At 47.4% G+C, this 25,630-nt stretch overlaps 1 protein-coding gene across 12 annotated transcripts in view; it reads right to left on the bottom strand.

Moving 5' to 3' along the window:
• The window catches only part of ATP2B4 (ATPase plasma membrane Ca2+ transporting 4), a 117,265-nt gene that overhangs the window by 49,890 nt on the left and 41,745 nt on the right, over positions 1–25,630 (bottom strand). For 10 of the 12 annotated variants that reach the window (XM_016936349.4, XM_024351060.3, XM_001156333.7 and 7 more), the window contains one exon: positions 10,603–11,259. In XM_016936349.4, the coding sequence (XP_016791838.1) occupies positions 10,603–10,795 (193 nt within the window). In that variant the 5' untranslated portion in view covers positions 10,796–11,259. Of the gene's footprint in view, positions 1–10,602; positions 11,260–13,087; positions 13,213–25,630 lie in introns of all 12 variants that reach the window. The other 2 variants (XM_054657977.2, XM_016936324.4) reach the window with 1 other exon arrangement.

Genomic DNA, 25,630 nt, shown 5'->3' on the forward strand with positions numbered 1-25,630 from the left:
CTACTTGAGCTTATTAAGTGGCAGAGTCTATGCCACCCCACAGGGGGCCACTGGATGCCAACCTAGATACAGAGGACACTGGGGCATGGAGGCAGCTGCACTCAGCTGAGGCTTCAATCTGGTGTGACTAACTTGTCCTGGTTTGCCTAGGACTTGCCAGGTTTTAGCACTGAAGTTTCTGCCTCCTGGGAACCCCGCTCAGTCCCGGGCAAACCGGGATGGTTGGCCACCCTACTTCCTTCACCACAGGGCAGGGTTGCATGCTGCTTTCCTCTGTACCTCTAAGCAAGCCAGCGCTGTTCCCACTGTCTACAATTGGGGTGGATTAGTCCTGTCTTTTTTCTTCCTGGCCTCAGGGATGGTAACATCGCCATCAGGTTCATCAGAGTCCAAACCTATGAATTTTGTACTCAATAAAACCTTTCTTATGGCCTTTCTTGGACCCAAGCAAATGAAGTGACATACACTATGGAAAACATAAAAAGTCAGGCCTTGTTCTTACCTAAATGCTCTCAAAGTCACTTGCTTGCTTCTTTTTTTTGCCATTTTCTACTCATCTATGTGTTCCACCTTAAGTCACCCTGAGCTTGTACAATAGCAACCTTAAGAAGTCAAGTGGCTGTCTCAGTTCCCAGTATGCCCTGCAGCAAGGCGGGGCAGGTCAAGGCTCTTAGCTGTAGTAGCCTTGGGAATCCTCTCTGACATGTGGTGAGGCATGGGAAAGCCATGTGGGACTGGGAGCTCGGCCAATCCCCAGTTTTGGGCTTTCCATTCCAATTCTTTCTGCCCTAGAGAGTCTTTCAGGCCCTGATCTCAGCAGCTGTAATTTCACACAAATACTTGTCCAGCCTGGGAAAAGGCTCTAAAAGGCCCTGATCTCTGCAGTGGTTTCTCAGATACTCACACAACCTCCTGGAGAGGGGAAGGAAAACTTGGCAGGGAGAGAATGCTGGAAACACAGGAAAAGGGTTTCCCCTAGAAATTCCTCAGGAAACTGAGGGGAAATCTTGTCCTCAAGAACATGAGAGAGAAAGCCCCACCCAGAGTGGGAGTACTTCTGGCCCTATGAACCAGACTGAACACATGAGCTGGGAGAGGCAAAGAGAATGTTTAGCTGTGAAGTCATCACCCCCACCCCATGCTGGGGAGGTGCACGGCCCCTGCCCAGGCTGGGTGGGAACATGGAATAAACAGCAGTGGAATATTTGTGTCTGCCATGAGTGTGCAGGACCTAGGGCCTGGGAGGAGAAATGCAGCCCAACCCTCAGTGGCTTAGCTCCAGCAGGGAAGGGCCAATGACATCGGCAGAGGCACTACTTATCAGAACCAGCTCAGCCCCAGAAAGGGTGGGGCTAGGGTAGACATCAGGAGGGACTTCCCAGCTGTCTGAGTTATGACACCTTGCCAAAGGAGGCAGCAGAATCTTCTCCCACTCATATAGTACCAGGGAGAATTTTCTCTGGGTTGATTTGAAGGCTGTCCTCTTTTGGAACTTGAGAAGGACAGACAGCAGAATACCTTTTAAGTCCTTCCTTAAAAGGATTTGGGTTTTGTTTGGTGGCTCATGCCTGTAATCCCAGAATTTTGGGAGGCCAAGGTGGGAGGATAGCTTGAGCTCAGGAGTTCGAGACCAGCCGGGGCAATACGGAAAGATTCTGTCTCTACAAATAATAAAAAAAATTAGCTGGACATGATGGCGTGTGCCTGTGGTCCCAGCTACTCAGGAGGTTGAGGCAGGAGGATGGCCTCAGCCCAGGAGGTTGAGGCTACAGTAAGCCGTGATTTTACCACTACATTCCAGCCTGGGCAACAGAGCAAGACCCTGTCTCAAAAAAAGAAAAAAAAAGGCCAGGCGTGGTGGCTCACGCCTGCAATCCCAGCACTTTGGGAGGCCGAGGCGGGCGGATCATGAGGTCAGGAGATCGAGACCATCCTGGCTAACACGGTGAAACCCCGTCTCTACTAAAAATACAAAAATTAGCTGGGTGTGGTGGCGGGCGCCTATAGTCCCAGCTACTCGGGAGGCTGAGGCAGGAGAATGGTGTGAACACGGGAGGCGGAGCTTGCAGTGAGCTGAGATTGCGCCACTGCACTCCAGCCTGGGCAACAGAGCCAGACTCCATCTCAAAAAAAAAAAAAGTTAAAATTAATTTAAAAAAACCCCAACAACCCTGGATTTGGGGACTGAGGGGGAGGAGTAACTTAAAATCAAAATAGGGCCGTGCAAGATCTAGCCATCTCTGGCTAATAACCGAATGCTACTCTTCCGAGTATACAGCAGTTTCCCTGCTTCAGCACCTCCAGTTTAATACACCCACGGCTTGGAGATTTGCTCCCTATCTGCTAGACTTCCAGCTCCTAGAGATAAAGCAGTCGATTCAAGGTCACAGCCAGAGGATGATGAACTTGGAGAACAATGCTTCTTTTCTCATTCTGGTCAGCAAAACCCTTCCCAAGGTGGGCCGCTTCCTCAGGGCATGCTTCCCTTTATCCCGCCCCCTGCTCTTGGCCTTTTTTTGAAAACAGCAACTGTGGCCCAGGGAAAAAAGTCTCCCTAGAGCTCTCTAGTTAGCTTTCTGCTCTGCCACTCTGCCACCTTCTGTACTTCATGAATGTGCTTCCATCTGGTGTCATATTCCCACCTTGGAGCTAAATAATAAGAATGAAAGCCCCACTTTCGGTAGATGCAGTATCTGCTTCACCCAAGGAGGGAATGCTATTTTTCTTCCCACCAACAGCTAATGGTCCAATGTAAGCCAAGAATGAGAAGGTTAAAAACCAAATCAGACCCCCAAAAAACTTGCAACAGTTGCTGCTGAGTTGTCAAAGGAATGGAGCATAAAGGGCTCCAGGAGAGAAAGCAGGAAGCGGAAGCCTCCTGCTTCCAGGTTGGGGAAGCCTTAGCTACTCTCCTCGTGAAGATCCCTCTGACCCCAGCTGGACAGCATTATGCCAGTGAACCCAGAAGCCCAGCTCTAGGCAAGGAGGGCTAAGTAGAAAAGAACTGGCAGAGCCTGGGCTGGGCTAGGAAGAGAGAACCCACAGCCTACAAGAGGCCTAATTCAGCCCTAGGCATGAAACTCAAACCAGACAGGGAACTCCTAGGATGCAAAGTGGAGTTCCCTGCGGTGGGGGATGGGGAGGGGCAGAGGGAGGACACTTTTGGCTTGAGTCCTTCTCACATCGTGAATTAGTTAGTGCTAATCCATCTGCCCAAAATTTGGTAGGCAGAGTGGACCACAGAATGTTAATCTCTGAGGCCATGCCCAGATCACTGTTATTAGGGTCACTTATTTGCCATCCTTAGTAGAGTTGGGGCAAGAGATGATGGCTACAGGGCAGAGGGCACAAAGAAAGAGGAAAATAGAGGTTATGCTTCTAACCTCAAGTGGAGGAGCTCCTAAAAATTGATATTCCAGAACAGACTATAAGCTCTAAAGATAGGGAAGAAAATCTCAAAGAACCCAGTTGCCCATCTTCCTCTCACATCTCTTCCATCCCATCTTCACTCACCTAGTCCTCCACATCCCCCTAACGCCACCGTGCTTTAGAGCAGCGGTCTCTAAGCGGGGGGCATGCATCCATCTGTTAGAGTGAGGAAAATATATGTTTGCCTATCTTATTATGTAAATAAAAGTGTTAGATGTATTAATAATAAGGCAATAGTCTTGTAGGTGAACATTTACTTGGGATATGTACTCAATTTTTTCCAGATTGACAATACTACTAGAAATTTCAATCTGCTACACCGAGGAAGAGCCCAATCCCAGTACATCTCAGCTTGTAGCAAAATGGACAATTCTTGGTAAAACATGCCACTGCCCTCAAAAGGCACAGTGACGGGAACACAGTTAAGCCCCAGAGATCTTAAGGTGATAGACGTTCATCTAAATCCTCAAGCTAATAAAACAAAATTGTAATTTGGGTTGGCCGTCTTAAAACATATTTTTTTTTCCCGCCTGCCACTTACTCCCCAAGGAATCTCAGCTCCCTAAACCTAGTAACTACCCAGTAATTAAGGAAGGCAAAAATGCTGGCATCTTATGCCAGGAATATTCAGCAGGTGGTAGCAATGATCATAGAGTGTGGCCATGCTAGAGCTTCACTGGGTAATCCCTAAATGATACAGGTGTGCTGTCTCCAGCTTCTAAGCCCCCTTCCCCTCCCCTGCAATGCCTTCAGCTTAGGTCCCTACACTGTGTTCCCATAGACGCTGCTCTTCCTCATCAAAGCCCTATGGCAAGATTTCTGAAATTGCCTTCATTCATATGCATCTTCTTTTAGCCTGTAAGCTCTATGGAAGGAGGGACTGCACCTGTCATGTTCACCCTTGTGTCCCTAGCACCTAGCAGTTATTAAGTATTAGTTGAATGTTGTTGAAAAAGAATTGGAGGCCCTCAATATCTCACTGTCACGCCTTCAACTCTGCAGAGGAGAAAAGAAGTAGAAGGGTACAGAAGGAACATAAAACAGAAAGTTCCACCAACAATCTTTTAGATCCAAATTCAACCAAAATAGTCTTCAGCCTTTTTAAAGAAGGCCTACAGTTAATAATTTGCTGTTTATTCAAGGCTCCCCTTCTCTCCCATTCTGTTCTGGGCCCAGACCTTGCCTCCAAGGGCTGGCCTAACTCTTCCTCAGAAAACACCATTCTTCATCCTAAAAAGGATAGCATAGCTAAGGACCAATGTGCAAAATTCTACAGGGAAAAAAGAATACGTATAACCTCTACCTAGGCCGCCAGGACCATCCCTTTTTCCTACACACAAAAGGGTATTGAGACTAAGGAAAATACCTCTTCCTTCTTCCCCTTAAGCCACAGGTAATTTTCATCCCAGATTCACAAAAAGCTTCTTCCATTCACGAGGCCATGAGACTCCACAGAAAACCACACAGAAGGTAAAAGGCTATCTTCTAGCCTATACCAACCAAACTGCTCTGTTCTTTGGGGATTGGAAAGATAGGTTGAGGTGGGAATGGGAAAGGGAAAGAAGAGACAATAAAAGGAGGGGGAAAAAACTGGAATGGGGAATGAAGCAAGCAAAAGAGAAGGATTCCATTGTGCAAAATGCTCAGATTGTCCCTCCTGATAAACCCAAGGCAACACAGCTTGCCCAGGAGCTCCAGCCTCACCCCTGCATCTTTGCTTTTGTTTATATACAGACATAAAGACTGAAATCTTTAGTTACTTTGATGTAAACACGTATTCTCCTTTATGTCTCCTCCACCCTTTCTTGTTGCCCTAAATTTTCTTCTCTTTTTGGCTCATGCTCTCAGCCTTATTTCTGGTTGTTGCTGAAGGCCATGTAGCTAAACATCTCCAAGCCTTCTTAAGTCTAACCAACTCTTGGCCACTGGGGCAACTCCTCTTACTCTAACTAGCTAATGTATACTCAAGGAACACAAGCCAGTATCAAAACACTGGGCTGAGGCTGGGCACGAGGGCTCATGCCTGTAATCCTAGCACTTTGGGGGGCCAAGGTGGGCAGATCGCTTGAGCCCAGGAGTTCAGGACCACCCTGGGCAACATGGAGAGACCCTGTCTCTACAAAAAAAATACAAAAATTAGCTGGGTGTGGTGGTGCACACCTGTAGTCCCAGTTAACCAGGAGGCTAAGGTGGGAGGACTGCTTGAGCCTGGTAAGTGGAGGTTGCAGTGAGCCATGATTTCACCACTGCACTCCAGCCTCGGTGACAGAGCAAGACCCTGTTTCAAAAATAAAATTGAAAACAACAAAAAAAGTTGGGTCAGTGGCGGCTCATGCCTGTAATCCCAGCACTTCGGGAGGGTGAGGTAGAGGTGGCAAAACCCCATCTCTACCAAAAAATACAAAAATTAACCCGGCATGGTGGCGTGCATCTGTGGTCCCAGCTACTTGGAAGGCTGAGGCAGGAGGATCAGTTGAGCCTGGGAGGCGGAGGTTGCAGTGAGCCGAGATCGTGCCACTGCACTCCAGCCTGGGTGACAGAGTGAGAATCCATCCCAAAATAATAATAATGATGATAATAATAATAATAATAATAATAATCTCTTTCTCTCTCCCTCTCTCCAGGCTAAAGGGTTTAAATGACCTAAGTTCTTACCACCAGGTAGAATGGGATGGAATATTTCATGCCTTCTGACTTACACTCCATTAATGCTCTAAATGCTTCTTATGCTAGAGCAGTCTCACAGAGAATCTTAGCTAAAGCACAGATAGTGCTGGGACTACATGCATGAGCTACTGCGGCCAGCCAAAAGAGATAATTAAGTCCCACCTGCCTTTAGAATTGTGTAAATCTATGATAATAAAACCATGTTAGTGTCAGAAATGTAATAAACTTCAAGTTCCATAAGTCCCCTTAAAAGCTATGGTTTAAAAAAAAATTCTGTCAATCTATACTAAAGATGCTATCAGTCCATAGAAAATAAAGGAAAAGGGTTATATTTTAGGAACCAATATCTCTGATCTTCACTTTCACCTTGGTTTCCAACTAGCAGAATTCAAGCCCCAGGTACATTTCTTTATTCTTAGTATTGGTCCACTGGGACCTCCCACAATGACAAAATTCTCGTAGGCTGTCAGGCTGTGTGGCCTTCCATGAACAGGCTGGCTTTTTATAGGATGAGCATATTGGGGATCTTTTCTCTGCCTACCCTAACTAAACAGGTGAGCATTACCCTTGCCTGGGTAGATACTCCTATGTCTTAGCTGTTCTATATCTTCTTTTCTTTTTTCTTTCTTTCTTTCTTTCTTTTCCTTCTTTTTCTTTCTTATTTTTTTCTCCTTTTCTTATCTCTTTATTCTTCTCACACACTAGGACGTCACTGTTGGTACTGGGGACTAAAAATTACTAATGGAAAGGTTGTTTTCCAACACCGTCTCCCCAGTTCCAGAACAAGCCCTATGGTAACTCTTACATTAATACAAACTGGTGAGGCAGAAGAACTGCTTGAGTCCAGGAGTTTGAGACCAGCCTGGGCAACAGAGCAAGACCCCATCTCTTCTAAAAAAAAAAAAGGCCGGATGCCATGGCTCACGCCTGTAATCCCTGCACTTTGGTAGGCCGAGGTGGGTGGATCACCTGAGGTCAGGAGTTCGAGACCAGCCCGGCCAACAAGGTGAAACCCCGTCTCTACTAAAAATACAAAAAACTAGCTGGGAGTGGTGGCGTGCACCTGTAATCCCAGCTCCTTGGGAGTCTGAAGCAGGAGAATTGCTTGAACCCAGGAGGCGGAGGTTGTAGTGAGCCAAGATCGCGCCATTGCACTCCAGCTTGGGCAACAAAAGCAAAACTCCTTCTAAAAAAAAAAAAAAAAAAAAAAAAGAAAGAAAAGAAAGAAAAACACCAGGACACATATTTGTGATCTAAAGAAGCAGTACATGGCAGTAGAAAACTGTGCCAGTGGTAGGAGTCCTAGGCTACAGGCATGGCCAGGGGCTGTAACGAGGGAAGCACTTGCCATCGGAAGGGGCTGAAACCAGGACTGGGAAAGGATCCAAGAGCATTAGCTATGTCTATAACATTTGATATCCAATGTTGACAGAAAGTAGAATATATGTTGGCCTTTGGGAAAGGAAGCTCTCTGGGAATCAGAAAGTAAACAGTGGCAGCTCTGGGAAGGGATCTGGAAAATTGGAGGAAAGCCTGAATCCTGCTGTCAGGAGTTCTCTAGGTTCCAGCTTCTTTGGACTCCCGAGTTCTTGTTTGTGAGACAGACAGCTGACCAGAGGGATCAAGAACAGCATAGGAAGGGAAAAAGAAAGATCCTGTTTAAATTCTGATGGGTGTTTGTAAAGTACTGCATAATCTCAGTGAAGATATAATTAAGAACAGACCCTCAGCAGTCGGTATGGCTGTAAAAGTGACCGAATAAAGAAATCTAGCTGGCAAGAAGTAGACAGAGCCCAAAGGGGTATGATTAAGGACTACCATTAGAAGGCAAAGACTGAGCCACATGAAAGCAATTAGATATTGCCACCTTACCCAGGGGTTTTTTTTTTTTGTGATTAAGAAGTAAGCAAATGAAATGGACAGTAGTTGCAGTTACACACACAGTAACCTCTCCAGATAGGACAAAACATTGCACTCCATAGGCACCCATGCTCTGGCAAGTATCTACAGATGCATGGACTCTGTTTTAATCTGAGAAAACTAATCTATTGAACACCTAATTATAAGTATGAGCACTGTATATGTATTATTTAATCTCAGTAACTCTATGGGCTAGGTGTTAACATTATTTTCAAAGAAGAAACAGACTCAGGGAGGCTGAGTAAACTGTAGAGGGCTACTTAGTTAGTAAATGGTGGAGCTATCATTTGAACTCAAAGCCTATGAGATAGGAAACCAAATTCTAGAAGTAAAGAAAACCGGTAGGGAAGCTCCCTTAGGTTGTAAAGAAAATAAGACATAAACTAGGTATAGATATCTATGTAAAACTCTCTTTCTCTTTTTTCATCCTAAAGAGTCTAGGCTCCAAGTCACTAACTTATAATACAGCACTGGCAAAGGGTAACAACTTCTTAGAATTGGTGAGAAATATGCTGTGGCCTCTGAGGAAGATTCAGAAATAGGAGACCACATGAGGCTGAAAGCCCCTAATGGACAAGATCTTTGCTCCATCTCATGCTACTCAACCATGAACTGCCAGATGTATAGGGCCAAGTAAGAATCTGCTACAGAGATGCTAAAACCAGACTAAAGTGAAAAAGCAAGTTTCCTTTTGTTCTTTCTACATTTTGATGAGGCAAAATTTCATAATACCATGGCACACTGGGCAACTGGGCTGGGCCAAAGCCTGAAGCTGAATTTTTCATTATCTTTTAAGTTTTTTTTAGCTTTTAAGAAGAGATTAAGGCCGGGCGCAGTGGCTCATACCTGTAATCCCAGCACTTTGGGAGGTTGAGGTGAGCAGATCACCTGAGGTCAGGAGTTTGAGACCAGTCTGGTCAAAATGGTGAAACTCCATCTCTACTAAAAATACAAAATTAGCCACATGCCTGTAACCCCAGCTACTCAGGAGGCTGAAGCAGGATAATTGCTTGAATCCAGGAGGTGGAGGTTGCAGTGAGCCAAGATTGCGCCATTGCACTCCAGCCTGCCTGGGCAACAAGAATGAGACTCCTTCTCAAAACAAAAAAAAACAAAAAAACAAAAAACAAAACAAACAAAAAAGATTAAGGAGAACTAATTAAAAGTGTATCCAGCAGAGTTGAAAAAAAATCACTTATAATTCCCTGACACAAAACAGTGAGTGATCCAAAGATATGATGGGTACAGTTATATACCTTGTGATTTAGCATCCCATTTCCTTTTTTTTTCTTTTTATTTAAAATAGAGGCTGGGCATGGTGGCTTATGCCTGTAAGCCTCCTCATCCCAACACTTTGGGAGGCCAAGGCAGGCAGATCACCTGAGGTCAGGAGTTCGAGACCAGCCTGACCAACAGGGTGAAATCCCATCTCTACTAAAATACAAAAAATTAGCTGGGCGTGGTGGTGCACACACCTGTAGTCCCAACTGCCTAGGAGGCTGAGGCATGAGAATTGCTTGAACCTGGGAGGTGGAGGTTGCAGTTAGCTGAGATCATGCCACTGCACTCCAGCCTGGGTGACACAGCAAGACTCTGTCTCCAAAAAAAAAAAAAAAAAAAAATAGAGATGGGGTGTTATTATGTCGCCCAGGCTGGTCTGGAACTCCTGGGCTCAAGTGATCCTCTCACCTCAGCCTGCCAAAATGCTGGGATTAGAGATGTGAGCCACCCACCTGCTTGGCCTATCATCCCATTTCTAACAGTATACAATAGAGAAGTGCTCAATTGGGCAGCTGGACTTATTCACTTTTTTGTACCCTTCCTTCCTCCATTCATTAAACTGTAAGATCAGTGTAGGGAAGAATTAAATTCTTTTATAATCAGACATATAGAAGAAGGGACTTGATTATTTACTGACAACAACATTTATAACATAAACATTTAAAAAATAAATATCCTCCTTTCTGGACACTGATACAGAAAAAGGAGAAAAGAGGGGTCAGGAGCAGTGGCTCACTGTGCCTGTAATCCCAACACTTTGGGAGGCCAAGGTGGAAGAATCACTTAAGTCCAGGAGTTTGAGATGAGTCTAGGCAAGATACTGAGACCTCAACTCTACAAAAAAATCAAAAAAGCTAGCTGGGTGTGGTGGCACACGCCTGTGGTCCTAGCTACCCAGCAGACTGAGGTAGGAAGATGGCTTCAGCCCAGGAGGTTGAGGCTGCAGTGAGCCATGATCATGCCACTGCACTCCAGCCTGGGTAAAAGAGCAGGACCCTGTCTCACAAAAAAAAAAAAAAAAAAAAAAGAAACAAAAGAAGAAGAAAGAAAGAGAAAGAAAGAAAAGAAAAAGGAGAAAAGAATAATCTTTAGAGAATAGCACACTTTCTAAACACCATCTCTGGGAAAGATACGGTTCTTCATGGCCTCCCCTCCTTTCAGTGCTTCAGATGCCATACCTTTCCCACCAGACAAAAATATACCAGTTGGGCCTCCAGAAATGTGCCTTCTCTAGAAGCTGGGAAAACAAAATTTTGAAACACTAGCCACCTTCCTCCAACTCCCCACCCGTGATACGGCCTTTACCTTCCACAGGGGAGGTTTTCAGTCTACTGCAGAGATTCTGTACACCTCCATAGTGGACATTAATCTGGGTCAGTGCATCCCTCGAACGCAGCTCCATGAGCTTCCTCAGTTCCATTACTGTGCAGCCAAAGTCCCCTTCACGGCTCTCGGCCATCGAGTTGGCAGGCAAGACACGGTCTGATGGGTTCGTCATTTTGCCTGCTGTTACCAAGCCCCTCAACCAGAGAAGATGTAGCGTTTCCCTTCAACTGACCAGTGTCTCCTGCCTCCCTGTCTCAACTTCTTCCTACTTCCTGCTTCTCTGGGGGCCCAGTGAGGGAATAGATCGAATATATCTTTTGCAGTAAGCTCCCGAGTAGCCGTCCGAAGTCTAGATCCTTTCTTCTGTATGAAGTCTGTCAGCGAGAGGAGGAAGAGGATGGGGGAACTGAGTGGAAGGTGGACTCCGTGTCACGATGATTGGTGTCCCCAGGTGGTGATGATAGTGGTTGTCCAGGGTAGGTAGGTTCCTAGCTTAGACCAACTTGCCCAGATGAAGGTGTAAACAGGATGTGCATGTTACCATGGCAGCAACCTTAGCAACAACCAGCAACTGTAGTGGTAGACGTCAGGAGGAGGAAGAGGAGAGCTTCCTGGATACAGATGACAACTGGATCTCTGGAATAAAGTTTCAAAGATAGACAAAAAGAAACCATTAGAGCAGCCAGGAGTATCCAGCATCTGCAAGGGCAAGAGGTACCCAGTCTAAGCACAAGGGTTTAAGTGACAGTTGAGATCTGAGCTGAACTGATAGCTGAGGCCTGAGCTTAGAGAGCTGACTCAAGAGAGGCCCGTTCCTTCCTGGGAGGCCCCTGCAGCCTGTAAACTCCAATGTAGAGGAGTAATTTCAATACCCGAGTCTTCACGTCTCACCTCTCCCAAGCAAGCAACATAAAACCCACAGCTTCAGAAACTTGGAAATAAATGGTTACGACCTCTGATGGCTCTAATGTTTTCCCTGTCTATTTGAGGGACCTGTGACAGGATCCTTTAGTCTGACCTTATCTATAAAAGATGAGAAGAGGTCAGAAAAAGGAGTTTAGATCTAAGTGATCTGAAGGGTGGCCTGTTGGTCTGCCTTCCTCTCCCACACCCCACACTCTTCCCACTCCCAACACACACATTTACACACAAGGAAGACAACTTGGTAGAAGATGTCAAAATCCTCCAAAGCCCCTTAGAGTACTCAGCCTCCAGGTGTATGGAAATGACAACTTGATAGAAGATGTCAAAATCCTCCAAAGCCCGTTAGAGTACTCAGCCTCCAGGTGTACGGAAATTCTGCAGCCCGTGCAGGTGTCAACCTGGCCGGCACCAAGTTTTGTTCTTGAGGCTAAGCTCCACCCTCCTCCAAGAGGCTTTTGGGGAGAAGAGGAGAGTAAAATGCTTTGGCAGTTGGTGACGCAGGGTGAACTTTTTTTTTTTTTAGTAAAGGGGACAGAAGGACCTCTGAGGAGGAAAGATAGGGAGTTTGAAGCCTGAGCATTAAAGTTTCTCTGGAGTGGGAGCGATAAGATACCTCTCAATTCAGATAGAGGATAGGGCCACAGCAAGGTTAGCAGGGGAGACAAGCTAGCCTGTGAGTGAGCACCAGAGTCTCACATCAGCTCAATAAAGGCACCAGAGAGAGGCCTGCATTTCTCCCCCTCAGAAAGATGCATTACCTCTCACGCATGCTAACTAGGGGGTGTGGTGGAGTTATGTGTAGGTGACGATACGGAGGGCTGAAGGTGGGAAGAGAACTTATCCTGAGGCCCCTTCTCAGTTTCAGAGTGGGGCCGCTGTGTGTCATGCCACTGACAGGTGTCACTGCCACACATCAGCCTTTTAAATGTGAAGGGGCTCTTAGCACAGCACCAGAACATGGGACCCCAGCCCCGGTTACGCAGTCCCCACTGACGACTTCAGTTACCAGGGGGTGGCAAGGAGCTCTGGCCAACCTCTCTGTAATAAAGGGACTTTATTCTTTTATCAGTGATCTCCTCCAAAGTCACATGTAGCCAAAGTCTTTGCCGATTCCTGACAATCCTCTTCCCAGAAGCTTCCACAGGGATGCAGGTTGATTTATACTCCTCCCTCTCCCAATTTGCCCTTTGCGTCCTCCTCCCCCCATAGATTTTTAGCACTACTCTGACTTACAAACAGTTAAGAAAGCAGGGCTCTATTTGTTTTTAAAATATCGTACTCCCTTCTTATCTGGGAAACAAGAAGATCCACAAAGAACCTGAGGCAATGTGTCAAACTCCCTTCATTCAGACTGGTATAGGAACAGAGAGGACCACAGAGTTTTCACCCCAGTTCAGCTTCTCCTCCAAGCCTGAAGAAGTGGGAAGGGCTAAAGCAGCAAGAAACCCAACTTGACCCTTAAGTAGAACTCCTTAACCTTTCAAGAGGATGTTGGGAACAATGCTGGTAGAGTGTTGAACTAGGAATCAGAGGATTTTACCTTTTCTGTCTTCACCCACTACAATGTTTGCTCCATGAAGACAGGGATGTTACTTAGCCTTCTCAGGACTCAGTTCCTTCCACCTTTAGTTGGGTAGAGAATGGGCCCTGTCTTTTCGCACCACCCTAAGAAAGTGATAAAGGAATGGAATTATAGAAATAGTGCTTGGAAATCTTAGATGAAAGGTATCCAGTGTCTGGAATAGGACACTTAAGTGATGGGAGAAAGCCTAATTTGATCTTTTTTTTTTTTTTTTTTTTTTTTTGAGACGGAGTCTCGCTCTGTTGCCCAGGCTGGAGTGCAGTGGCGCGATCTCAGCTCACTGCAAGCTCCGCCTCCCGGGTTCACACCATTCTCCTGCCTCAGCCTCCCGAGTGGCTGGGACCACAGGTGCCCACCACCATACCCGGCTAATTTTTTGTATTTTTAGTGGAGACAGGGTTTCACCGTGTTAGCCAGGATGGTCTTGGTCTCCTGACCTCGTGATCCGCCCGCCTCGGCCTCCCAAAGTGCTGGGATTCAGGCATGAGCCACCGCGCCCAGCCACCTAATTTGATCTTAGTGAACTTTTGTTATTAAGCCCTTTAAGTAGAAGAAGAACAATAAGCTCCATGTGCCCTTCCATCTTTCCTTGCCAGGGAACCCCCACCCCACCAAAAGAATGGAAAATTCTAAGGCAGCTTCATTAACAATGACCATTAGCTAGGTTATAACCATTAGCAATAACCACCAGCATATAGGGTCTTGGGTCTCTTGAGAATTAGAAAAGACAGTCTGAGTCAGAATTCCTTCCTTTTTTTTTTTTTTTTGAGAAAGAGTCTCACTCTGTCACCCAGGCCGGAATGCAGTCGCGCGATCTTGGCTCACTGCAACCTCCGCCTCCCAGGTTCAAGTGATTCTCCCGCCTCAGCTTCCTGAGTAACTGGGATCATAGGCACCCGCCACCATGCCCAGCTAATTTTTTGTGGTTTTTTTGTTTGTTTGTTTTTGAGATGGAGCCTCGCTCTGTTGCCAGGCTGGAGTGCAGTGGCGCGATCTCAGCTCATTGCAACCTCCCCCTCCTGGGTTCAAGTGATTCTCCTGCCTCAGCCTCCCAAGTAGCTGGGACTACAGTCGCATGCCACCATGCCCAGCTAATTTTTGTATTTTAGTAGAGATGGGGTTTCACCATGTTGGCCAGGATGGTCTCGATCTCTTGACCTTGTGATCCACCCGCCTTGGCCTCCCAAAGTGCTGGGATTACAGGCGTGAACTACCGTGCCTGGCAGAATTCCTTCCTTACTTTGAACCTCTTTTCAGAGTACCAAAGAGGAGAGATTCTTCCACTTCCATAGGCAACTGATGGAAAAGGTCACATAAGATTAGAACACATGGGGCTGAAGAACACATGTGGAAAAGAATGAAAAGATTTGTTTGCCTCAGGCTTATCTAGAGAAACACACAGTAGGTCAAGCACTAAGCTGCTGGCACAAAGTCAAAAGGGCAGTGCAGAGTTGGGGCCCGAGGTTTAAGGTGGGATCTCTATAATACTAGGAAGCATATCATGACGTCCCCACTTCTGTCTGAGTTTTGAACTCTCTGGAGTATGAGTTCTCTGCAACTGCTGAGCTTGCCTGGCCCCTAATCTGATTAGGCAACTGCCAAAGAATAATCTGAAGGTGCTCACACCACCTCAGCATCAAATGAACTGCTCAGACACCTGAAAGGTACTACCTCTTTTCAGGTAAGGGTTAGTCATTCGGCTTGGGGCGTTCTCGGTAAGGTATGTGCTCCCTTCTCTTTTCTAATATTTTGCAAGCCTAAGAGATGATAGGATAGAAGAGCGAACTCTCTCATCTCTTCCTCCTAGGGCAAGAAATCATAATGCTTTACATGATCATTAAGACATTTTACTTTTTTCCTCCTAAATTCCTATAACATCTGTTCTATAATTTGTAGATGACATGTGAAAGCATTGGTTATATCAATTCTAGTTAGGACAGCTGTGACCCCCGCCTTACAGATGAAGATACAAAGGTCCAGGGAGATAAAAAAGTGATTTGGTCTTAGCAAGTCAGTGGTCTTGACCGCCTGGTGCTCTTTTTGTTACACTTTACTCCTTCTCTTGAGCCTAAACCTCCTCATTTTCTGGCAAGCTTCTAAGAGGCCCTATAAAAGGCAGGCATCTGCCGGGTGCCGTGACTCCTGCCTGTAATCCCAGCACTTTGGAAGGCTGAGGCGGGAGAATCGCTTGAACTCAGGAGTTCGATACCAGCCTAGGTAACACGGTGAAACCCTGTCTCTACAAAAAATACAAAAATTAGCTGGGCATGATGGTGCACACCTGTGGTCCTAGCAAGTTGGGAGGCTGAGGTGGGAGGGTCATTTGAGCCTGGGAGGTGGAAGCTGCGGTGTGGAGTGAGCTGTGTTCACATCACTTAGTTTCAGCCTGGGCAAACCAAGTGGGACCCTGACTTCAAAAAAAAAAAAGCCTCTAGAAATGAGGAGCTGCCAGAGACAAGAACCTAAGTCACCAAACTGTAAACACTAGTCAGACACACTTTCCTCCAATTTTGTCCAAGGAATCTTTTACTTTTAGCTTTCCCAGGCTGCTAAAGAAGAAATACATCCCCAAACTATGAGGAAAAAGAGTGATACCTTGTATAGGTTATAGAGTAGGGTATATTTGAAAATATGAAAGGAACTCACCCCCTGAGTCTCCCCGCTACTAAATGCTCCTATTGAATGTGATGTGATGCATAAAAATGGGAGAAAGGAAACAGGAGGGGCCAGGGGCTAGGGCTTCAGGCTGCTGCAGCACTGCAGACAGACCTGCCTGGAATAATAAGAGGCTCTGGTCAACTCTGGCTTCTGGGCTACAGGCAGGGGCTGCTCAGTGGAGCAGACACTTCCCTGCCCTGCCCTACTCTGTCCTTCCCCGATGGGCTGAGAGCCTCTGCTCAGGAGCAAGCCGGTAGCACTTGGAGATACTCTGGCAGGGGTGCCAGCATCACTGCCAGGCAGGACTTGATGAGCGAGGAAGGGAAGACCTCTGGAGAGGGGAAGCAGCCTGGTCCCACTTTAGAATGCACCCAGCTACAATATAAAACCTGCTTCAGGGCCGGGTGCAGTGGCTCATGCTTGTAATCCCAGCACTTTGGGAGGCCGAGGTGGGCGGATCACCTGAGGTCAGGAGTTTGAGACTAGCCTGGCCAACAAGGTGAAACCCTGTCTCTACTAAAAACAGAAAAAATTAGCTGGGCGTGGTGGTGAATGCCTGTAATCCCAACTACTTGGGAGGCTGAGACAGGAGAATCACCTGAACCTGGGAGGCGGAGGTTACAGTGAGCCAAGATCGTGCCACTGCACTCCAGCCTGGGTGACAGCGAGACTCTGCTTCAGAAACAAACAAACAAACAAACAAACAAACAAAACCTGCTTTAGGAGTCCCTCAGAAAACCCGTAGTCTTTTTTCTGACCTAGAGTCAGTCTCCCTCACTCCAAGCGAGGCTCTACTTCTCCCTATACTCAGGAACAGGGATGTAGGATTGGGAGAGGTGGGAAGGGAGGGAAAAAAATATTTGTTGAGCACCTACCACGTGCTAGGAGTCATACTAGGTACTTCATATGAAAATTAGAAATTATGTACATACCCCTATGTATTATGTAGTGCCTGGCATAGTGGCTGGTCCACACACTGTAGCTATTATCATTCTTACATACACTGTTTCATTGAATTCTCACCAACAACCCTATAAGAAGGACCTCTCCTTCTTATAGCAGGGAAATATAGATTCAGAGAGCCAGATTTGTGCCCTAACCTGAATTCAAAGCCACCTTGCCTCAAGTGCAAGAACAATGATATAAAAAAATGTAAACAAACTATGAGCTTACTTCCTAAACCTTGATGAGAAGGCTCACATAAACCCATCTGTCCCTTGTTCCTGACTCCTAAAAGGCACTGGAATAGGTCAGGGAAATATCTACCTCTTGTAAACTTTCTGGGAAGGCATAGGGATAGACTCAAAGCTTTTTGGGAGCAGACACCCTCCCCTCCCCCTTGTCGTCCCCTCCCCTCACCCCACCCTGACCCCAAGCCAGAAAGCACTGGGCTCTAGATTGCTATGAGTCCAAGCATATCCAATTCCTGCCTGTAGAGCCCAGTGGTGGGGATGAGGGCTTCCTCCCCTCAGTCATCTCATGCTCTTGGCCTTGCTCCCCCTGGTGATCTGGGAGAAGCACAGAGGGAGAACCTGCTCTGCATTCTCTCTCTTTTTTCCAGCAGGGCTGTTTCCTGTGCACCACCCGGGGGGGGGGGGGGTTAAGCTCTACTCCTTCTCTCTGGCACTCCTACGCTTCCAAAGGACAGTGCCCTATCAAGAAAGCTGGCAAGAACCTGACCATGGTAGGCTGCCTAGCCTAAAACATCCCTGGCTAGCCCTTCTCTCCGGAGGTGTGAATCTCAGGCAGAGGCTGTTCTGCCCGCCTCCTTATCACAGGCTCCTTATTTCCATGACCCAGATTCTAGTTCACCCTGGCCATTTCCAATCCCTCAGGTCTGGCAGCCATCCTCATCACAATCCCGGGTTCTTCCTCCCCTCCCCATGTCTGCCCTGCCCTAATTGCTCCTTAAATGCCAACTGGTTTGCAGAAGCAGACTAGAGCACATGCCCTCCTTCAGCCTACTGAGGCCCTTTGGAGGCATGGGAACAAGGTCAGAGGCAGCAGGTGTTGGCTAAAGTTCAGGTGGTGGGTGGCACCACTTGTCATCATCATCCGACAGCCACACCCAAGCCAGGAAGCCAGGTGAGGGCGGGCACACCAAGCCAGGCCTCTGGCCTCACCATGGAATAGTATACCATGGCCTGGTCAGGGAATCTGATGCTAATTTTCAGCTAGCCCCTAGAACTTAGCCTCCTGGGGGTGGGGTACTCCCTTCCTGAAGTTCTGGGTTCTGGTTCATGTCTCCTTTGCTCTTCCCTCTCCCCACTATAGTCCTTTCAGGTTGCTAGTCTCTGCTTCCAGTCATCTCAGGACAGCCCCCTTTCCCAGAGACCCAAGGAAAGCCCACATCCTTTTAGTTTTTGAGAAACAGACTTGAGAGGATGTCACTCGCAGGCTCAGTTCTCTCTTTCTGAAGATAGAATGCCGCTTCCAGGTTAGGAGGTGGTATCCATGGACCTCCCTCACTTACTTCCCCCTCTCCAAGTCTGCTACTCTGACAGCACCTTCTTCAATTCCACCGAAAAAAGGTAGTACTAGAGTCAAAGCATCTAATCGGAGAAAACGTGTCACTCCTAGCCCCTGGGTCTCAGGAATCCAGAATTCATCCCTCCTCCCCAGAATCACTTGGTGCTTTTTGTCAAACTACATCTATGCATGCTGTGGACCCAGTCATCTAGTCCTGGCTACATCTTCCAAAGAAATCCTCATCCAGGGCCTGGAGGGGGCATGTGCAAGGATGTTCACTGGAGCATTATCTATGGTGATCTGAGATCCAAAAAATAAAAATAAAATACCTCTCAGTCTTGGAGTGGCTGTGTTGTCTAGGATATGCTGTGCAGTGATAATGGTGGCAAAACTTACCAGTTCTGGCCAGATGCCTTCAGAAGGCAGGGAGAAGGTAGGACCCATCGATGACAAAAGCTTTCTCCAAACAGCGATACCAAGAATTGACCCAAGGTTGACAGCCTGATCCTGATCACCTGGTCTGCTAAGATCCAACCCATGTCACAGGTTTTAAGAACCACCAAGATGAAGACAGAAAGCTCCAGGGCATGGGTAGGGAAACAGTGTGGTGGGAGGAAGCAGGAATGTGCCTGCGAGGGCACAGCTGTCCCCCTGACCCCTGGCCACTGGCTCCATCTTGAAATGGCATCAGTATTATTAAGATGAGGCCAGGCGCAGTGGCTCATGCCTGTAATCCCAGCACTTTGGGAGGCCAAGGTGGGCAGATCACCTGAGGTCAGGAGTTTGAGACCAGCCTGGCCAACATGGCGAAACCCCGTCTCTACTAAAAATATAAAAATTCCATCCTGGCTAACATGGTGAAACCCCGTCTCTACTAAAAATACAAAAAATTAGCCAGGTGTGGTGGCATGTGCCTGTAGTCTCAGCTACTCAGGAGGCTGAGGCAGAAGAGTTGCTTGAACCCGGGAGATGGAGGTTGCAGTGAGCCAAGACTGCGCCATTGCACTCCAGCCTGGGAGACACAGCGAGAGCCCATCTCAGAAAAAAGAAAAAGAAAAAGAAAAAAAAAAAAAAAAGCCAGGTGTGGTGTTGCACGCCTGTGATCCCAGCTGCACAGAAGGCTGAGACAGGAGAATCACTTGAACCTTGGAGGCAGAGGTTGCAATGAGCTGAGATTGTGCCACTGCACTCCAGCCTGGGTAACAGAGTAAAACTCCATCTCAAAAAAAATTATCAAGATGAGAAAGGGCAGTCCCTCAGGCCCAGAGCCTTGGGAAAGCCAACCTCTTTCAAATTGTGTGAGTCACACTGGCCTGGGTCACCTCTGTGTCCTCCAGTGACTCAGAGGGTGTATGGGGTGGAGGTAGGGGTGTTCACAGCAAGCTAGAGCTCAAAAAAATGTAGAGGATGAAACAGCAGCGTTCACCATTTCCTTCAGTTGTTTAAGGAGGACAAGAGCCACCTTCAGGTGGAAGTGACAATGCCATCTGGAAGGTCTGTTGAACAAAAGGGGTACTGGCAGCCTCTCCTGACCCCGTTCACTCAGGATAAGGGTTAGCAAGGATAACCGCTACTCACTCCTCAGAGCTGCGGCAGGAAGCTTCTAGGCCACAGACAGGACGCAGCCCTCCGGCAGCAGCATTCAAGTATTTCGTATATGCATTCTCTTGGACTACATAGACTGTCTTTCTTGGGGCTGCTGTGGCTTTCCATATTTTGGTTTCAAGGGAACAAAGGGGCTTTTTAGCAGCTGGATCGGATCCTAGGTTATTTTTAGAAACGAATTTCAGCAGAATCATGTCATGCTTATGGAGAGGGGTCATCTCCCTGGGCTACTGGGTCGGGACCTGGTTGTTCCCAGGCCTCAGGATCTGGTGGAGTCCTCAGGACAAGGGGGAAGCAGTTGCCTGGCCACAGACTGAGGAGGCCACATCTCATCCACCAAAAGGGAGCACCAGGGGCAGCTGCTCTGTCCCCAGACGCTCAGCAGGAGAGGACTTAAAACAACATTCCTGTGTGGCCCAGATACTAGTCAGCATGTCCCATACTGGTCATCAGGCCTGGCTGCTCCCATTCCCTTTCTCCACTCTGACAGTCTCACCTGTACATAGTACAGAGAACCTCCCATCCCCGCTTTACCTATTCCAGCCTTCTCTGGGCTTATTTCCTGGAAGTCACAGGCAAATCAGCGAGGGCTCCATGCTGAAAAGACAGTGCTTATTTAAAAAGGTGGCCAGGAATGATCCCTAATAACCTGCCACCCCTCTGCGCCTGTTTTTTTCTTCCTTGTTCACATATTGCACAGACAGGATCCATTCAGTCAGCCTAGGCCTTTGGAAAGCTAACTGATCATGCTCTCTTGCACTTGAGTAATGTTTTAGAGCTGTGGTTCTCAAACCCAGAGTGAGCACTAGGATCCTCTGGAGAACTGGGGCAAACCTATTGGGCCCCTCCCTGCCAACTCCTGAGTTTCTGGTGCACAAGAACGGAGATGGGGCCTGGGAAAGTGCACTCCTAACAAGTTCCTTAACAGGGTGAGCTGATGCGTCTGGTCTGGGGACCACACTTTGAAAATGCTGCGAGGTTCCAAAGCATTCCCATGAACCCCTTCAGCTCCAGGCTGACATGGAAAGGCACAGGAAGATCTTGCCATGTGTCTCCTTCGCTCTTCCCTCTCCCTCTGCTAGTCCTTCCAGGTTGCTGATCTCTGCTTCCATTTATCTCTGGGCAGCCCCCTTTCCCAGACAGAGCCCTGAAAAAGCCCACATTTTTTTAGTCTTTGAGAAAACAGACTTGAGAGGATGTCACTCAACAGGCTACAACAGAAGCCAAGGTCTATTCGAAAAGTTAAAACAAGCCACCTCGTGAGGTTCAGAGGGACACCCAGGCCCCTTTCAGGTTCCAGTGGAGCAAATCCCCTCCCAGCCCTGTCTTCTATCTCCACAGGAGATGAGCGATGCTGGGGCCCATACACAGATGAGGGGAAAACAAAAACAAAAGACATTCGCTGCTCACTTTGGCTCCCAAAACATTACTGCCCCTGGTTGCCTCTGGAACCCAGGCTACCTTTCCCCTGCCATCCCCCATGGTTCCAGAAGAAGCACCAGGCTCACCGCCTCCATAACACCTCTCAGGGAGCGCCTGCCCGCTGCTCTGAGGCCAGGGCGGCCAGCAGCAGCTGCTGGTTTCCAGGCCAGTTGACAAGCTGTTATAAACAGTCGCTTTAGGTTGCTATGGCAAAGCGAGTGTGCAGCCCAGCGACGGTAAAGCTATTTATGTGCCTGTAATGACAGAGTGGTCTGTTTTTTATTATTTTACTTTTAAAGTTTTCCTTTCCCAACCCCCTAAATCAGCTTTAAAAAAAAAAAAAAAAAAAAAAAAAAGAGCCACCGCAACTTTCTCAGGAACAAAAAGAGGATAGCCAGAAAATAGAGCCTATGACTTGAGCCAGGAAGGGGAAGATGGAAGCAAGGAGTGTGGGTGAGCTCCTTTCCAAAAGGGAATGTGCGGCCTCTGGCCATGCAGGCCTCTAATCACTTAGGAACCAAAGCCCTGCCTCTGGCTCAGCTCCTCAAGGAGAAATGCCAAACCCCAGGGTCTTCTCACCTCCCTGCACTTATATTACGGAGAAGAGACAAAGCCACTTTGTCTTCCTGCTCTAACAGCAGCACTCCTCCATCCCCCCAGCCCCCACCAGCTGCCAGTATCAAGGGAGGAAGACATGGAGGATTCACCAGGGGTCGTGGGAGGATAGCTTCGAAGCCCCCATCCCCTCTGTGGGTAGCAGCGCCACCCAGGCAAGGAGCCTGCTCACTCTAGCTGGAGGGTTGCAGAGAACAACCTCTAGAGGTACCTCTGAGGAGACACGTGTTTCCTCCACTTCTACAGAGAACTTTCATCCAATCCTTTCTCCTTAGCTTTGGGGTGAAGGGCTACTTCTGCATAGCAAGACCCAAGATTTTAGTCAAGGTGGTAAGGACCCTTAGTCAGCATCACAGAGTCAGCATGCAAGGTTCAGATGCTGATGGATGAGTAACAGTGCAGCTGATTCCTCCCTAGACACATATGTCTCGGGCACCAGAGACATGGGAAAGGTTTTTGGCCGAGGGGTTAGGGAGTGATCAGAGGTCAGTCTGCATCTATTGGATGGAAGTACTATGGCCCTCTGCCTTGACTCTCTCAACCAAAAATAAAATAGCAAAGAAGAAAAGAAATAAGGGCCATAGGTGGTTCAAGATGGGCAGGAGAGGCAGGTGCAGTGGCTCACGCCTATAATCGTGCTCTTTGGGAGGCTGAGGAGGGAGGATTGCTTGAACTCAGGAGTTTGAGATCAGCCTTGGCAACATAGTGAGACTTATTTTTTTTATCTAAACAAAATAAAGAAAAAAAATGAAGGTCAAGAAAGTGGGAGTCACAAGTCAATGTGGTAATTAATCACGGGCATGCACACACTCACACACGCAACTGAGCTGAAAGCGTGAACTGACTAATAAATATGCTATAGGTCGTCAATCACTAAACAACATGTGAGTAAGAGAAAGAGTCACCTTTCAGAAACAGCTAGTTGGAATATAAAGACGCTGCAGGAATTTATCAACCCCTTTTCCCCACCTTATTCCAGCTTCTTTTGGATTGGTATACACTTATTAGGAGATTAAAAACTTCTTACTGCCGACAGACATATTAACCAGATAAAAATAAAGTTAGGGCAGTGTTAAAAACAGCAAATTGCATAGACTGTTCCATTTCCTCCCATCTCATATGATAACTGAATGTCTTCCAGATGCCGCCATGGCTCAGAAAGGATATAGATGAGAACACTCCCCACGGGGAGGAGAGAGGGCAGAAGAAGGGGGAAGACACTGATGCTCCCATCAGGGAAGCACCCTTCTGGTGCCCCAGGAGAGGTTAAAGTCCTAACTGACAGCCCTGGTTAGCTCATAAGCTCTTGTTGGAGAAATCAGAACTTGGGATAAAAATCAGTCTTGGCAGAACCTTGAGGTCAAAAGAGCAGAGCAGGCATCATTTCTAAACCTGTCAAACCAACTATCATCAGCATCCTAGTTCCTATAGGGTGGGAAGGGAGAAGGGAGAGGTGAGGAAAGGGTCCCCAGATGAAAAAGGTATAGTCCTGGACTGTTGGGTGTAGGCTGATGGAAAAGCACTAACTATGAATTAAGGTTCCAGATAAGCTGGGCTTCTCTTCCTAGGTTAAGAGTATGAACTCGGCCAGGCGCAGTGGCTCACGCCTATAATCCCAACACTGTGGGAGGCCAAGGCGGGTGGATCACCTGAGGTCAGGAGTTAGAGACCAGTCTGGCCAACATGGCGAAACCCCGTCTCTACCAAAAATACAAAAATTAGCCACGTGTGGTGGCACACGCCTGTAATCCCAGCTACTTGGGAGGCTGAGGCAGGAGAATCACTTGAACCGGGGAGATGGAGGTTGCAGTGAGCTGAGATTGTGCCACTGCACTCCAGCCTGGGTGACAGAGCGAGACTCAATTAAAAAAAAAAAAAAAGATAAAATAAAAAAGAGTATGAACTCAAGCCGAGTGGCCATTACTTGGGAATACATAAAAAGACAAAGAGAGATGCAGACATGTTTCAGTGTCCCAAGGTAGAGTGAGCTTCCAAAACTCATGGACTAGAAAGAACATCTATTCCAAAGGGCTCACATCGACAGTGATGGATACAGGGCTCATTGTTGAAAGAGACAAAGGGCAGGCAAAGAGGTGACTGAGCTCCAGCTGGTCATTGTTGATGGAAGTCTCTCAGGGGAGAGAAAGTGGAGAGTATTGTATATTTTTCTTCCAAGTGAGCAGAAAGGTTGTGTCATCACCTCTCTATCCCAACCTCAGCTCCAGAGCCTGGCCTAACCTGTGCAATTAGTGAATGAGCCACGTCTCTCTGTTCCATCCAGTGTGCTTCTGTTTCCAAGGGAAGGAAAAGTATGAAAGTCCCAGAAAGGGGCCAGGAACGGTGGCTCACGCCTGTAATCCCAGCACTTTGGGAGGCTGAGGTGGGCAGATCACCTGAGGTCAGGAGTTCGAGACCAGCCTGACCAATATGGAGAAACTCCGTCTCTACTAAATATACAAAAATTAGCAGGGGGTGGTGGCACGTGCCTGTAATCCCAGGTACACGGGAGGCTGAGGTAGGAGAATTGCTTGAACCTGAGAGGCAGAGGTTGTGGTGAGCCGAGATCACGCCATCGCACTCCAGCCTGGGCAACAAGAGTGAGACTCCATCTCAAAAAACAGACAAACAAACAAACAAACAGCAACAACAAAAATTCCTGGAAAGGGATCCAGTCTCCAGAGACAATCAGTAAGACCCAGGCACCACTCCTTCAGCACTTGCTCCATCTCCCCGCATTCTTTGCACCTTAAAATTGGCGGACTGAATGAATGGTTGATGGCACATCTCCCTTGATCTGCAGGACACAGTCACAGAGGTTTTGGTGCAGATAGAAGGGGAATGAGCCATCACTGAAGGAATCCATCTACTCTCTAGGGAGAGGCAAAGGTGAACACAACCCAGTTGATTCTAAACTCCTATATATACCACTTTAAACACCACTTCGACCTCCAAGGCAAAACCTGGAAGAACGGTGGGATGGTGGTCGGAGGTTTGTAGGAAGTGAAAAAATAAGATATTTTCTGGATTATTTTATTTCTAAAGCCCTAAGCTACCAAGATCATAAGAGAATACCTAGCACCAAACTATTTCCACCTCCCCATTTTTCTCTATACCTCATTCCCAAACTTCTGACTTTATTATCCCATACTTATGTGTATCCCTTCCCCTACCTCCTTCTCCCCAATCTATCTGTCTATTTCAATCTCTCAATCTCTCTCATTCTCTTTTCCCACATCTCCAGGGACAGCCTAATTGGATTGATCCTTGCCTGGATAATTTCTGAAACCAATCAGTCCTGTCCTAGTCCACAGTGGCTCACATAGTGGAAGGAGCAGGAATGTGCTGAAAAGCAAGTCAGGCACTTGTGGGGCTGCCACGGCCAGCACCAACCCAGGACCCATCTGTGTCACTGGGGTCACGGATGATGGGTCAAAGGCATGTGGGACCAGATTCCATGAGCCAATCTGCATTCTCCCCAGTCCATCTGGAGCTTGCTTGTCTAAGTCAAATATTTATGTGGGAACTAACTACATTGGAGGTAGAGATAAACAGTTAACACTGAGGACTCTAGGTGGGGGAAGGGAAGGGATAGGAGAATATTCCCATAGGTTAAATACAAAAGTCAGTTATAGTAACTACAGCCGTCTAAAAAATGAAAAAAACAAAACAAACCACCAAAGTCAGGATGTAGTCAAGCTCCCAATCTAGCATAAATAGGGGAGTGGCTTGATG

The sequence above is a fragment of the Pan troglodytes genome, chromosome 1 (genome assembly GCF_028858775.2).
Source record: "Pan troglodytes isolate AG18354 chromosome 1, NHGRI_mPanTro3-v2.0_pri, whole genome shotgun sequence".
NCBI lineage: Eukaryota > Metazoa > Chordata > Mammalia > Primates > Hominidae > Pan > Pan troglodytes.